This window comes from Mastomys coucha, unplaced genomic scaffold, assembly GCF_008632895.1.
Source record: "Mastomys coucha isolate ucsf_1 unplaced genomic scaffold, UCSF_Mcou_1 pScaffold20, whole genome shotgun sequence".
NCBI lineage: Eukaryota > Metazoa > Chordata > Mammalia > Rodentia > Muridae > Mastomys > Mastomys coucha.
The window spans coordinates 81,855,143-81,871,363 of NW_022196903.1; the positions used below are offsets into that span (position 1 = coordinate 81,855,143).

The 16,221-nt window shown below is 48.5% G+C and overlaps 1 protein-coding gene across 3 annotated transcripts in view; it reads right to left on the reverse strand.

Annotated features, from left to right (window-relative positions):
- Window positions 1-16,221, reverse strand: part of Eefsec (eukaryotic elongation factor, selenocysteine-tRNA specific) — a 197,982-nt gene that overhangs the window by 23,696 nt on the left and 158,065 nt on the right. Inside the window, exons 5-6 of one of the 3 annotated variants that reach the window (XM_031382497.1) lie at window positions 13,379-14,038; window positions 28-184 (exon numbers count right to left, since the gene is read on the reverse strand). In XM_031382497.1, the coding sequence (XP_031238357.1) occupies window positions 28-184; window positions 13,379-14,038 (817 nt within the window). Of the gene's footprint in view, window positions 1-27; window positions 185-7,499; window positions 7,775-13,378; window positions 14,039-16,221 lie in introns of those variants that run through there. The other 2 variants (XM_031382498.1, XM_031382499.1) reach the window with 2 other exon arrangements.

The window sequence follows — 16,221 nt, forward strand, 5'->3', positions numbered from 1 at the left end:
ACTCTGCAGGGATGCAGCTGCACTCACCAGGGATGTGGATCTTGAACTTGCCACTTTGGCCGAAGGCACTGTCGATGATACCCTGTTCCCCTGTGGACAGCTGCACCTTAAGCCCCACAAAGAGCTGGATGTTGGTCTCCTTTTTGAACAGGGAACGTCCAATCACGCTGTAGTCATCCATTACCTGTCCCCACACAGGAGAGGAGGCGTTAGCAGTGCATGCTGAGAATCATATATAAGGATGTATATAGAGTAGGGAGAAAGTCTGAATGACCTACTACACATTCACCATATTGTTAACACGGGCACTAAGAAGGGTCAATATTCATGGCAACCTCATGGGCCCCATACTAAAGCCAACATACAAGTATGCCAGGGTCAGAGAGCCCAAGGAGCAGAGGTGGCCTTGGGTCATATTCCCTACATTAGCTATCCTCTCACCTGCCTCTGCCTTTTTCCTAGGAGAGACTCTAAGTAGCAGCCTTGACTTACCATCCTGCCTTACCAACTTGGTTGAAGCTCTTCTCTGCTCACTGCGTTGTACCAACTACTCTTTCTTACGGCCGTCTGCCCTCTATGATGCCTATTGTAAGTCAAGCTCCAGGCAGGTTTTCTTATGGTCCCTGGCCCCTGCTGCCTCTCCAGGCCTATCTCTTCAAGGCTCACATGCCTGCTGGGGACGGTGGCTGTCCCCTTACCTCTTTGTGGGTACATGTGGGCACATGTGAGTCAAGTTGTTGGCTTGGGGCAGCCTGAATGGGTTCTACCATGAACTCTCTTCTCCCATGCATGTCCCTGAACCCAGCCTGGCTGTATCTGTAGCTAGCCTGTCAGGATCTTGTCAACAAGAGCTTTGCAGCTGGAGTGACACCCCATCTTCTACCTGACTGGTTCTTGCCCTCACCAGCTCACTCTGCAGATGCTGTACTCAGCCACTAAGTCAGACCCTATTATAAAAAGTGCCCCTCATTTTGGCAACTACTATGGAAAATGCACTCACAGACTTTTCATCCATGCATGCTAGAAAAATGCCCTTTAGATATGCCTGTCAAGGTGGGAAATGGCGCATACAGGCTACCCTTACATTAGCAGTACCTGGGAGCAAAGGCAGAACGATCCAAAGGATCAGCCTGAGTATAGAAAAGCTGTGCATGGCTCCCCCTGGCCACTCTGGGACCCCGACAGGGACAGGTATGAAGGACATGGGGACTGAGTGGGCATCAGCAGAACTGTGTGCAGTAAGGGTACATGGAATCAGGAGAAGCTGCTGCCTCAGGGGAAAAGCGTGTGGAACCTGGAGAATTTTTCACTATATATCTTTCCTATGTTCTGGTCTTTGAAATTAAATTATGTGTTCAAAATTAAAATTAAAAAATTAAAATAAATGGCGAATTATCTGTCTTTTACTCTTAAAAGGAGAACCTGTTCTTTCTTGATGGCTACAAATAGAGGCCAGTTTCTTCTAGACACTTTTAATGGCTGTCTCCTTTGGAGGTGCATACCCTGGGCCATTGGGCTATCTCCTAGTAAGGTGCAGAAACATCTCACTGCTATTAAAGAAGCCTGGGTGAATTATTTTGAAAAGTAGAAACTGTCTCATTTACCCTAAAAACCTTTTGGAAAACATACTCTATTCTCCTTGATTCACAGCAGTAGATAAAAGGCAGCACATTCCTTCTCTCCTGGTGATTGATGAATTGGATACAGACAGTGATAAGAACTGCAGTCTTCATGTGTGCAGCCCTCTGTAACTCACAGACCTCTTGCCAACACAGCAACTCCGCCTCTCCCTCTGAGATGGTTCCAGCACACTCTCCAAGGGCAGTCCCTGCTCTTGGAGGGTGGGTATGTCTACTTGGACCTCTGAGATAGCACTGCCACTCTTCTGCTCACTGGTACCCAGAAGTTCCACTGACCAGACTTTATATCTCCAATTACAAATGGTATTGGGTAGAGCCTGTTGCTTCATAAAAGCCCATTCCTACAACCATTTTAGGATCACTGTGCAGAGCTGGGCTCCCTGATCAACAGTGCAGGATCCATTATTGTTCACCTCTCTGGCCCAGCCTGGCATGACCTGCATATTTAGCTTAACTGGCCTAATGGGTCCAGCTTGAGGAGTCCATCCATAATTTCATGACTGAAAATGTTCAAGTCATGATCAGTCGTTGTTGCCATGGGCTGTCTATCACATCTCCTCTGCCCCCTCCTTATCTTCAGGGACTTCATCCTACCTAAGAGGAGTCAGATTTGAGGAGCAGCACACAGGGATCCAGCTCAGGCCTGCCAGGCTCTTTGCAAAGCCTATGCTGAAACCCACACCAGCCATCAGCATGTTGTAGCTCCCTTCCACACTGAAGCAGTGGCTAGAGGACTGCCTATGGTACTGAGGCTCATTGCAGACAGATGCACCTGAGACTTAGACTTCCTCCAGCGCCACTATGTCCAAGAATGAGAAAGGAGGTCATTGGACCAAGAGCGCATAGCTTACTTTAAAAGCATCTTTAAAAAGCATTACCAGTAGGACCTGGTGGCACATACCTATGATTCCAGGTCCCAGAAGGCTGAGGCAGGAGGCTAATCAATGTGTTCAAGGAGAATCTGGGATACTTAGAAAGTTCATGGTCAGCCCAGGCTATATACTACTAGTAAGACCCTGTTTTTAAAAAACAAAAATTCATTATCAGGACCAAACCAATAACAAATTCATCTTACTCACTCTTCCCATAAAGACCTGCATTGTTCCCAAGCACCTCTAGTGCAACACCAAGGCAGACACCTAGCTGGCATCTGCGGGAATGCATGACCAGCCAGAACAGGCCTGGATGGGATCTCAGGCCTTTGTGACCTCATGGCCTTCACTCTGTCTGTCTGTCCTCAGGTTATAACTTGACCTATGTCATCCTTATCCCCTTGTTCACTACTTAAATTGGAGCATGGGCCCCAGCCCTCCACAGCACTGCTCCCAGCCTCTGCCACTCATCTGGGGTCTTTCATCATTACCACCCTCAATATCACAAACTTACTACACAATCACACACACACACACACACACACACACACACACACACACACACACACACAGCAACTAAACACTTGTACATCTAGACGCACACATAGACCTGTGAGGCCTCCCCCATCATCAGGCAAAGCTTTGATATCTGTCACCCTACAGCCTCCAGGCCCCTCTGCCATGCCTCTCACTGCTTCCTCTGTCCACTGGGGGTGTCCTCCCTACCCACCTTGGTTTCACTGTGAATCTTGTTTCAAGTAGCCTTCCCTACTCCTGGGGTTGAGGTGGAACCTCTATTCTGAGCTTGGCTATTCTGTCTTAAAACCCAATATAGCTTGTCTACTTAATCCTTCAGAGGATTAAATGTCTCTCAAGGAAAGAGGCTCTTTTTTATATGCCACACCTCACAGAGCTTGGTTAGTGCATGTTTACAAGTGATGGGGGAAGAACAGTCATCCATGCATAGAACCAAGGAGGAAGGAAACGGTGGGAATCTAGGTAGCTCTTTGCTTCTTTATCATTTGTGTGATAAAGCTAGGGAGTCAGGACTTGTCTATGACAAGACAGCCAACTGCTAGCACTGGGCAATGTGGTTTGGTTTGGTTTTGTTTCCTCTTCAGAAGATAGCAGGGCAAATTCCAGCCTAGACGTTGCCTACTCGACGCTGCAGCTTGGTGGCCAGAGCTAGCTGTGCACTGAGGCTACAGGCCTGGCTTCCTGGACATAGAGATGGGTGGCAGGCAAGCTATCCAGTACCAAAGACCTTCAGAAGATTCCTTACTGCCCCCTGTTTCCCATCTTTTGGCTATAAGATGTTGTAGCATGTAGTTTTTGCTACCCCACCTTAAGCTCCAGGTGGACTACCCTACCAGCCCTCACCCAGATCCCCTTGGATCTACAGATAAAAATCAACACACACATATGCCAGTCAATCTTAAAATGTCTATTCTAACTCAATAACTGGGCACTCCTAAACCGCCCTGCTACCCAGGAATATTCAGATAGAGTGGCCACTGGCCTCTCCAACTGAGCACTCCCATGGCTGGGTGGTGTTACCTCCTGTTGATACTCTCCTTAAAGCCACAAAGACAGTGGGGCTTCCTTCTTTCCCTATACCAGGTCCTTGCCAAAGAGTCCAGTAATTCTGTCAACACCAGGAGAATGTCAAAAAGTTTCATCACTTTCTTGCCAGAAGAGTCCCTAAAAATTAGTTTTAGTGATACTTAAACAAGGAGGGGAGTGAAGGTCCAGGACTCTGTGTTTGCTATGCCCTCCCCTGGCTGACCAGTGGTGGGCAATCAATACTGTGGGGCTGCCGGCATGTGTAAAGCCCTGTTTACAGACCTACATTACTATGTTTTCTTCATTTAAATATTTTTTCATTTCTTCATTTTATATTCTGCTTACTGCCGCCTTCCCAGTCACCCCTCCCACAATACTTCCTCATCTCCTCCTCCCCTTCTCCTCTGAGCAGGTGGGGACCCCTCTGGGAATCCCCTGGCACTTCAAGTCTCTGTGAGGCTAGGTGCTTTCTCTCCCACTGAGGCCAGACAAAGAAGCCCAGCTAGAAGAACATATCCTACATGCAGGCAACAACTTTTAGTTGTTTGGGATTCACATGAAGACCAAGCTGCACATCTGCTACATATGGGCGGGGAGGCCTAGGTCCAGCCCATGTATGTTCTTTGGTTGGTGGTTCAGTCTCTGAGCGCCCCAAGGGTCCATGTTAGTTGATACTGTTGGTCTTCGACTTCCTTTGGAATTCCTATCACCTTAGGATGTTTGTTTTTTTGAGACAGGGTCTCTCTATGTACCCCTGGATGTACTGGAGCTCACTATGTAGAATAGGCTGGCCTCAAACTCAGAAACCTTCTTGAGTGCTGGAATTAAAGGTGAGCGCCACCACGCCCAGTACCACAATATTGTTTTAAATATTCAGGTTAAGGTATGGTGTTAGTGGGCTTCTTGTGACCTTCTCGGGAGAGGTTACAGGGACTACATCTTGCTGGCTGGCCTCTGTCCTGCTATGGCAAGAATGGCAGCTAAAGGCTGTCAGGTGGGTGCCCTTCTTAGCTTAAAATCTAAAGGAAGTGTCTCTGTCATTTCTACTTTCTTGTTTTATGCCTTGGCCAGAAGATATACTAGCACCAAGTACGTTCACTGTGTCCTCCATTAACCTGAGCTGTCTTCATTTCCAAGTGTAGGTTAGGCCCAGGGAGGGCGTGGGGATGGAACATAGCCTCCAGGTCTGGGTACATTCCACGAATACTGGTGGCCCTGTCTGCTTACAGCTCCTCCTACCACTTTACATAACTGAGTGAGTGTCATTGCCCTGTGTCAGATCTATCTAGGAGACTGAGGGTGACCTAGGGTGGGATTATGAGTGTGGCTACTCCTGGGGACAGTGCTGGGGAACAGAGGACACCATCAAGCCCATTTTACCATAGGCTGTCAGGTAGACACCCTTCTTGCTGTGCAGAGGCCAAATGGAGTTGTTCTGCTAGTCCTCAGAAGACCTAAGGGCAAGGGAAATGATACTTGTGTGAGTGAGCCCACCATGGCTTTCTCTGGTGTCTGGGTGGCTGACTCAGTGGTTCTGGAGGCCCAGCCCAGGGGTGCTGAGCAGCCTCAACCCTGCTTGCCCCAGCTCGGGGAAAACCCCGTCAGAGAGGAGATAGTCCCTATAGTCAGGGACTCTATTTTCCTAAAGTGGTCTAGAGGGAGGAGGGACCTGGTGACAGAGAGGGAGAGAAGGGAGAGCTGGTGACAAGGTAGGACCTGGTGCCTAGCACCCTTGCAGGCTGCCCTGTCTAGCTAACCATGGTGTGGCATTCAACCAAGATATAAGACACGCCAAAGAAGCCCAGGGACACAACTCACAGACTCTTGTACTGAGAGGAGACTACAGAGAGCAGACACCAGCACACCACAAGGAGAGCCCCGCCAGAGCAGTTGGAGGGCTTGTATTCTGAATCAATCACTGATGTCAATGCCTGTGGGGTTTGCTGGTGGCCCTGTTACTGGGGACAATGCTGAATACAGGCCAGTGGTCACAATAGCTCAAGTGGGGACTTTCACTGCTTGCATGAGTAATTTGCTTCATCTATCTGCCTGTGGTTGCTGGAAGGATCAAGCTCCCACAGCAGTTACAGCTGTGCATCCAAGTCCAGCTCTTGTTGCCATGCCAGGAGAGTCTCCATTGTCCCCAGGTTTTGAGCAGGGACTTGGCTGCTTGTGCACATAATTATGTCATTACATGTGTCTCTCTTTCAGGGCTTGGTTCCCAGGATGAGGTTTGGGAATTGCCCAAGTTTTGAAGCTTCGACTAGTTCACCGTGCAGAAAGGGAAGTCACTATGAAGAGAGCTGAGCTAGGGCTTAGGCTCCCCACTATAATGAGGGAGGGAGGGCCCTGTGTTCCCAGAAAGGAAATGGTTTTAGGTGCTTGAGTTCTGGCTCTGGCTCTTATAGTGTCATGGCCTGGGGCAGGGGACTTCTCCAAAGTTGAGTATTTTCATGACATAGGTTGTTAGGATTAGCACATTGATACTGGCCAGAACACCAAGACTTGACAGGCGAATGGCCATTAGAACAGACTCTGTACTAGTGAATGTCAAGGTGAAGTGGGGTGGAGGGACACATGGAGCAGGTGATCTAGCATACCCAGAAACCCCAGATGCAGTGATTAGGACTTCTAGACAGGAAGGAGGATAGGACCCACATAGTACTCACAACCAGCAGGGTACCCTAGTCTCCACTTCTCCCTTCCACTCCCCTTCTGGACAGTATCCTGAGAGAAGACAGGGCCAGCAGTCACAGGAGGAAGGAAGGAACACCCTGCTATTGAGGTGACACCTCTTCCAGATCACTTCAAGTCATGGATGGTAACAATCATAATGCTGTGCTCTTTGCACATCACCAGAAAACACTATCTCCTGGCTCCTCCTCCCTACCAGCTTGGCCTGGTAGAAAGGCAGAGGCCCCGGGCTAACCCGTGGGGTGGGGCTGATTCTTGCTTCACCACTATAGTACCTAGGCAAGCCAATTTACTCTACTGTACCTCAGGCTCTGCTTCTGTAAACCAAGACACAGATTTCTGCTTCTCAAGGGATAAGGCAAGGTTTCTGGCACCAAAGTCTGTGAGTAACACGCAAATTCCCTGTAAGCTCTGTGTAAACCTAGGGAAAGTAAGTTAGCCTGCAATGGTCTCATCTCATCAAACATACTCCAGAGGCTCAAAGTCTGAGGCCTGGTGTCAGCCACTGACGTGCCTCATGACAGGCTAGTGCCTGGGACAGCTGACCTACACCTCTAGCCACCACAGCCTCTCAAGGACTCCTTCAGGCCAGGCCTCCCTCCTCTGAACATTCCTTACCTGCTCTATATGTGCAGCCATCACCTGAGCCCTTCCTGGGTGAATAAAGCACCTGCTGGGGCTAAAGAGGTCCTAAGTGATAGCTTGCTGCCTGAAGCTGCCCTCCACAGAGAAAAGGGGGTGTGTATCTTATGCAGCACTGACTGTATGCCAGCCACATGGCCTTTCTGATATGTCGTCTCAACTCCCCACCACTACAGCACTTTCACAGGGGAGTTGGGTTTGAGGAGTGACATGTCACAGCCATGCTAGATGGTGCCTTAACTCAGTCGTAGCTTCCAGAGCTAGCTTTCTACTATGTCCACCCTCAGACCCGGCATCTTCTTCTGGACATGAGTGCTGTCTCCAAAGCAGTGAGGCCGGGCTCCAGCTTATCAGACTCTGACCCTGGAAGAAACCAGGAGAGATGTTGGGCTATGGTCAGGTTGGAGTATGAGAAAGCAACCTGTCAAAGTAGACCTTCTTAACCTCTGCCTCCTGGGACCATTCTGTTCAAGGGGTCCACAGCCTCCAACCTGTGACTGGGAGCCTATGGGCAAGAACAGCAAGACAGACAGAATGGCCAGGAAGCAACTCCCTCTAGGAATTAGGGGTGCTACAGTTGACCTGCGCAGCATCCCCCCAACCTGGGCTGTCCATGCTCAGAAAGAAGCAGGTGGTAGGTTCCCTGGGGCCCTGAGCAGGCTTAACAAACCATCAGCAGTAGAGCCAGGAGCCCAAGGCAGTGCTGGTCAGACTTCAAAGCTGGCCAGTGCTCCTGGTGGCGTCTGTATGTTTACACTTGGTTGGGTCCATGCCTCAGGCTCCTGAAGTTCAGCCTGAGGCCTTTTTGGTTGGCGCCAAGGGGCCAGACCTGCAGTAGCCAATATGCCTGGTTTGACCTTCCCCCCTTCACAGTGGGGACAGCTTCTCGCCACTACTCTGCTTGGACCCAGGGATGTGTGCCATGAACAATGCTCATATTAACTATAGTCATGATGCATAGGGCTAAACAAGGGCCGCCTTGTGACTGGCAAAGTACCAGCACTTTCCATGTTTTTTATCTACTTGCCACACCCTGGGGTCCACTTTAGTGCTGTATACAGCATTGCCTGGTTCTTTAAAGATTCTAGATCTAAAAAAGATTGTGTAGTAAGAGCTAGCAGGACCTTTCTCTCATGTATCATTATTTATGTGGGGCTGTGTAAGCTGCCAGGTGTTGAGGACCACAGTAAGGTGGGAGGAGGTGGGTGCTGGAAGACATAGAGAGGGTGTCCTGAGTACAGCAACAGTCAGGATGTGTTGGGCATGCAGGCAGTTGCTGCAGAGCACCTGCCTCACGTCTTGTTCGATGTCAAGGAAAGTAAAGCTGCTATGGGGGAGAAATGTGGCTCTATGGAGTTCTTGTGATCTAGATGAACTGGGCCAGGAAGCTTTGAGTGACAGGATGTGGCAGAGCAGGTGAGAGGATAGCTGAAGCCCCTACAGGACAACTTCTAGCTCTGAGGTGATTCCAGCTGGAAACTACAGCCATTCTCTTTCCAAGCCCCCCAATCCACTATTCCAAGAAGAGGCCCTGCCTCTGACTGGTTGCTGGCTGAGTGGCTTGGCTGAGGGCTTTGGTGGCTCAGAGTCAGGCACTGGTTGGCCTCTGTGTCACAGAGCAGCTCCTGGACCTGGAACCCCCAAAGGCCCCAGTCTTCTGTGCTTCCTCCATCTTAGGTGTAATTCTCTTCCTTCTTTCCTGCCTCTCAGTTTTCCACCCCCTACATGGGCTTTTGCCCCTGTTGGACCACAGGGAGACCCATTTTCTGGTTCCTGGCTCAAATGAGCTGTGTGTAAATCTGATATATTAGTAGCTTGTTGAGGGCAGGGCCCAGTGGTTCTGCCTAGCTTTGACAGACTGTTGGTAACTCACAGTTCCTTGTCAGAGCTTTACAATCTATATACTATTATGTACCTGAGCTGAGCATTTCATCTGAAAACCAATAGCCTCATTGTCCTAGATTCCTTTTGGGCTTTACTTCTAACGTGCTTGTTTCAAGGCTGTAACTGTGCCTACTGCTGCATACCATCCTCTTTGTTTCATCTCTGCCACTGCCCCACATCTGTTAAAGGTGACTGTCCACTCATGTGGTCCTCCTGCTCAGTCTCCTGACATCTTTTATTCTTTACTTTTGCTTCTTAGATACAGCGTATCAGTGGAGTTTATGTTTTAACCCAATCTACTAGTCTGTCTTTGTAGCTGGCACTTATTTAGTATGGTAAGTACTTCTTAATTTTGTCCCTCAAATCATTGTCATCATTTTTAGCATTATTCTTGTTTTTCTTATTTGTGTTGATTTATCAAGTCCACTCCAGTTTTCCTTCTGTGAATAAGCACTTCTGCCAACTCTTCCATTCCACTCATTCTTTCTCTCTGATCAAAATCTAACTCATGTTTTGTATTATCCTTTTGACAGTGCACCTTTAAATGATGCCCTTATCCCCCTGTCTTAGTCCTCTCCCAGACGGGCCAGCCTGTGGAACATCTCCAGGGAGCTTCCAGCCCTTCAGACCTCCCCTTCTCCTCCTCCTGAATGATACTCCAGATGTCTTTACCTCTGTGAGGCCATACCCCATGGCCTAATTCCTGGGCTGTAGAGCAAGCAGAACTAGTCAGCATTAGCTATGACCAGGAACAGCAAACTGGCCAGAGGGTCAGACTCTGCCTAGACCTGTTCTTAGATGGCTTCTGAGTTAAGAATAGCTGTCTGTCTAATGAGTTGAAAAACATTTTTAAAAAGAGTATTTCATGATACATGAAATCTAAGTGAAAGTCAAATTTTAGCATTCACTAATGGAAAGCTTTATTTGAACAAAACCATATTTAGATGCAGCTCACAACCGTGTCTGGCCTTTACTGGCAAGAAAGCAATTAAGACAGAGACTGACCAAAGCATTCAGGGACTTAGAAGTGCAGGAACATTGATGGCCAACAGCCCACCGCACCACACACTCACCTAGAGATTTGTTAATTTTTGCTTTTTGAGACAGGCTTGCAAGGTTTCTTAGCCTTTCACTTTTCATCCTGTCCTCTTCAGAAGGAACTCATGTGTAGTTTATACTTAATTGGAAAATGATACTTCATTGAACTTGCTATGTAGCCCAGGCTAGCCTTGAACTCCCAGAGATCCTCCTGCCTCTGCCTCTGAAGTGCTAGTGATTTCTGTTAGCAGTGTGGACTTCTCACGTGAAAACAAGTCAAAATAGGTTTCAAATGGCACACCATGGAGGTTCAGCAGGGTATGAGACATCATCTTATTGAGCCCCCACTGGCAAAGCCTTGTGTTTGTTATTACTTATGTGTTAGCTCAACATACTCTGACATTGCAATATTCCTTACAGAAAAACAATGATTAGAAAAATGAGAAAATTTAAAATAGTACATTTCATCACTGTAGACACTAAATAATTAAAAATGGGAAGAAGTTGGTTCCAAAGTTTCTGGGTGGCTCATTTTTTAGCCAAGAAAGGAAAGCCATTTACCAAAGGTAAGTTAATTAAAATGTATTTGATTGTACCAGTTGGAAAAAAAAGGATTTGAAGAAAATAGGTTTATTTAAGATGACTAGAATTGGAGTAAGAACTCAGGCTGGGCTCAGGTACTACGTACTCTCAGGAACACCCATATGTTCAAGCACATCTACAGGCACCTGACCTGCACAGCAGAGCAGGGAGAGCTCAGAAGAGACTATGTGCTCACAGAGTTAGCATCTCCTGGGTCCCACTGCCTGCAGAACCTTGATTAGCACTATTTTGGACCATGTTACTATTTCATTCTCAGCCTCTACTGTGAGGATGATCTTGGGGCACCTTTTGTGTATCCAGAGCTAGAATACACACAGGAACTTGGTAAAGCTGACCATGAAAGAAGATACACTTATAGGTTGCAGAAACAGAAGGCTAAGGTGCCTTAGTCCATGCTCAGATGGGAAGTATACACTCACACATGTCTATGAAATTGGGACTTCTCTTTAGTAGCAACTTAAGACACCTCAGGGGCCTGAGCTGACTGAGTGTTCCTAATACAGGGCCAGTGTACTGAGTCTATCCAGTATAATAAGGCATGGGGTAAAGATCTGCCTAGGATATCAGATTTAACCTCTGTAAGATGACCTGACCACCCAGAAACTTCTTTGGCAGAGGCACACTTAGGAATGTTTGGAGTCAGCCAGCACACCCGAGGATGGGGGCTCAGGACACTTTTCTGCCTTGCAAAGACCACCTGTGTGCACAGGCTCCACTCTTTTGAGCCAGAGAGTCTATCAATGCCCTTCTGCTGTAGACAGGAGACTCCAGTTTCTTCAGCTGTTCAACATGGACTCCCTCTCTCCAGAGACCTTTCAGGCCTTCATCCTTGAGCTGGGGCTACATCATTGGTCCCCTGAGTACTTAGGTTTCAAGCAGCTACAAAGTTTATGAATATGGCCACTGTTGGACTCTCTAGACTTGAATCTTATAAGCCAATCCAATAAATTCTCTCTCTCTCTCTCTCTCTCTCTCTCTCTCTCTCTCTCTCTCTCTCTGTCTGTCTGTCTCTTACTTTCTCCCTATTATTCTGTGTTTAATTTCCTTAGAGAACTTGCCTAACATAGCTGCCCTTCAGAACAACTTTGCTGTTCATTTGGGAACTATGCTATGTTCTGGCCTCACTTCATGCTGTGAGGTCAAGACTGGCTACATTCAAACGGATGTGCCTACTAAGACCAAATAGCCATGCCTGGTGGCTGGAGGAGTCTGTGGCTCTCAGGGCTGCCAATGTGGGGACTAACCCTGTGACTGCAAGTCTATAGTCTGATGACTCTCTGGATTAAGTATGAAAAGGCTGATGGTCCTGGGCTGTCTCAGACTAGTGGTAGGACATAGATGTTTCCAGACCTTTTCTGTTGTTCTTGGGAGGCCTGGGTCACTTCACAGTGTGTTTCCTTGCTCCTCACTAGTGCCTCCCAGTTCTTTAAGGAAGTGACAGGCCCGAGGGAGAACAATTAGACCTGGAGCCATACCAAGAAGACATTATTCTCCGATAGATACTTTACTACAGAATAATTACACCCTATAATGCTGCTAATAAATCAAGTTCGGTGAATGGTGACGCCCACTGTATCACCCCATCTCCAGAAGCATTTCTGCTGTGCTGAGGTAGATGGAACTCACCCAGGACAAGATCCTGAGCTGCGGGTCTGGTTGGAGGTGAGATAGATTAGGCAGAGGGCTCTAGTGAATACCAGTGAATTAGAAAAAGATAGACCTAGGAGTGTATGCCTGTATGTCCCAGGCTTGTACTCCACTGGGTCAGGTCTTGTACTAGCAGCTGCACCAAGATGAGGAGGCGGAGCTGTCTTTGTACTGATCTGGTAGAAGCCCAGCTACATCCTGGGACCACACACAGCTAAGCCCCATGGTATAGTCAGAGGGCCAGGCAGAAGAGACAGTGAGGCCTGGACATTGAGGAACCCTTCATTCTAGGTCTAGACTTCCATTCAACAAAAAGATGTGCCAACATTCCATGTTGTGCAGACTCCAGTGACAAGTCTGCATCCCAGAGCTTTGTCCAGTCATAGTGACTCCAATGTGCCCAGGTAGCCAGAGATGTTTCTGGTTTTTCTTTCCTTATTCCTTGTATCTCTGAACCCACAAGCCCTTTCCTAGCCTGTAGGTGAAGTGGACCTGGACTGTCCCAGGTACCCCTACTGGTCATGAGAACCTAGTCTGGGCCTGGCAGGATCCAGTGGCATGAAACACTGGGCCTTGCAAAGACAGGAGGCCTTGGGAGAGAGGCTAGTCTGCTAACCTGGAGGATCTGGCTATAGTCCAACTCTATGAGGGCATGATGGGAAAGACTCAGGCTGCTTTGGACCCTGGCCTTAACTATCTACTCTGAAACCTGAGGACATCTGACTCTGGTCCCAGCCCAGACTATGTACCTAGTAGAGAGCAGGGAGAGGAAGAAAACCCAAGAGCTGTGCTTACCCGCTCCACCAGGCCATGCTTGTGCTTGAGCTTGTAAACCCTCAGTGCTGGCAGGAAGCTCTCTATGTAGTTCTTCTCTTCCAGCCCTTGTAGTAAGACACCGTGGAAGGCCAGCCGGCATGTGTTGGTGTGAATGTCGGCATCTAGTCTGGAGCCAATCACCAAGCAGAGTCGGGGGCAGGTGACTGGCTTCTCAAACTCTACCAGAGCCCATTGCTGCCGGGGGCAGTGGCCCCCTGGGGTGTGGTCTGCTTTTGCGTCTGCCTCATCATCACCTTCTGTGGCTGTGGGCATGGAATCCTTGCACAGGTACTGATCTTGGAAGAGGTATTCTCGGGAAAGGTCGAAGGAATCTAGCATGGGCTCCAAGTCAAAGTTGTCAGGAGCAGGGCTAAAGAACAGCATGCGGCCCATGACTGTCTCATGGCCCACGGTGATATGGAACTTGGCCTTGGTCTGCAGGGGCCCTCGGAAGTAAGGGATCTTTTCCACAGAGATGACGGCTGCATGAACAGTGTGCAGAGACTCAGGTGCACATACCAGCCCACGCTCCAATAGCTTGGGGTCAAACTGGGTGACACAGATGCCCAGTCGGTCTCCTTGCATGGCAGAGGTGACAGGTGTATGGAACATCTGCATGGACTTCACTTTCTTCACCACCTGATCAGGAGCAAGAGGGAGAACATGTGAACCTTTAAGTCTTGCAGCTGGGGCTTAGGTCATTCTTTCTCTGTACTCCCAACATCCACCTATTCCCAGTCCTAGTGGAGGTCCAGCAAATAGCAGAAAGGAGGCCAGGGTTCAGTCAGACCTCTGTGGACAAAAAAAGAAGCATCCCAAAAAGCTAAGACCCAGGATGCAACACTACACTCCTTTTCAAATCTCATTCCTGTGTTGGCACAGAACAGCGGTCACCTCAGTCCCCTCTGTCCTCTAGAAGCCGATTCGCCCAGGTTCTGTACCTTTCAGCTTCTTCCATTTATCAGCCATTCCAGCACATTCTAGCCCTCTGCATAGCCTTGACATCAGCTCCTCAGCCTACCAGTGTGCCGCTGGCTTTGAAGGTCTAGGTCAGATGCAAGGCTATAGAGTCTGTGACTAAGGGTAGTACTTGTTCTTGATCCCTGAAGGGCCTGTCCCTCTACCTCTCCTCACCTATGAAACCCCCACTGTTTAGCTTGTGTCTATTTGCCAAGGCTGAGGGCTCTCTAAGAAGGGTCCTCTTCCAGTTATTCCACATGGTCTCTGTACCTAAAATGTGTCAGCTTCTATTTCAGGAGATGGACTAGAGCTAGCTCTGTTTCAAAGAGTTCAATATCTAGAAACAAGAAAAATGATCTACACAGGTCATACAGCTATATCAATGCTATTTTATATAACATAAACTAGTATATAAAAATGTGTCAATATTTACTGAAACACAATTTTACAATGTAGGTGCATAAAACATGACAAAGCCTAGGGATGGGAAGCTCTGGCTTTTGCACAGGCAGGCAGAGGAGCACTACAGAAGCAGCCCCTGAGCTGAGACCTATAAAGATCCTGAACAAAAGAGCTTTAGGCAGAGACATCATTAAGGGCCAGGCCCAGAGACGGTGCTGTCTGTGAGGCTAAGAAGTCAATAAAGAGGCAGGAGGGCTCTTGGAGGCCAGAGGTCAAGGCCTAGGCGCCATGTATATAAGGGGGCCTGCCTGGAGTTACTGAAAGGGGCAATGTGATCTTATCTCAGTTTCTGAAAGGTAACACTGACTCCATACAGAGCAGACTTCTGCCTTCACAGCCTGAAAATCAGGAGCAGACACAGCAGAGCCCAAGATGGTGGGCATAACCTCTTAAGCCCCACTCATGAGGTGCCATCAAACACTTTCTGTTGAACAAAGCAGAGTACATGGAACCCATTTCAGAAACCCCAGCAAGAAGAATGGAATGAGCCTGGATTTTTATAATTCAGTTACCAGCATCCCTGTCACCAAGGCTGGAGGTGGGAGTCCACACTTTCCCTCCTGGACAGAGGATGACTGCTGCACTGTTGGCACTCTGGCCCAGAGCCTTTCCCCAGAGTATCAAACTCAAGTGTTTGTTTAAAGATCATTAACTCCCCACCCACAGGGTCAGAGGGCAGAGAAAGTGAGAAGCAGTGTCAAAAAGCTGCAGCCAGATCAATCAAAGGGAAATGCAAGCCTTCTCTGAGGTGGCCTAGGAGGCCGTGGGTGATGGGGGCAGGGTGCTGCAGTTGTAAGCTCACAGAACATCTCCCCTCTCCCAGGGGCAGTGCTCTACCCTGCAGATCCCAGGAGGAAAGTATGACATAGCCTCACCTGGGCTCCTAGTTAATGGCTTATGACTCTCCTACCCTTCTTTTCAGCTTCAGCACTAAGAAGAGCCTTTTTTGATAACTAAGGGCCCCTTTACATGGGTAGGTTACCACAGTTCTCAGACCTTAGTAACCTGGTAAGCACTCTGGAGAAGGTGTCCTTCCCTGCACCTTCAATGAAACTCTCCACACAGCCCAGCTGTACAGCCTCCACATCCCATGTGCTCAACTCCCTTTAAGCCATAAGCCACATCTAGAGGGCTCTGAAGTAAGCCCCCCATAGTGATTCTGAATGTCCCTGGGGTTTGCCAGCATTCGCCTCCTGCTTAGGTTTCTTCCTCTTGACAAATCCTTGATATGTTGACCTGAGCCCCCAGGGCACTATGGGAAGGACTTTCCTACAAGCATCTCAAGCAGAGCTGCATACTCTGATCCTGTTCCTGCTTTACAGGGTAATCACCACTTCTGCAAGGTGGGCTTAACTCTCAAGGCATGAGTACCCACCTGCAAGCCTATCAATGACTGTCCC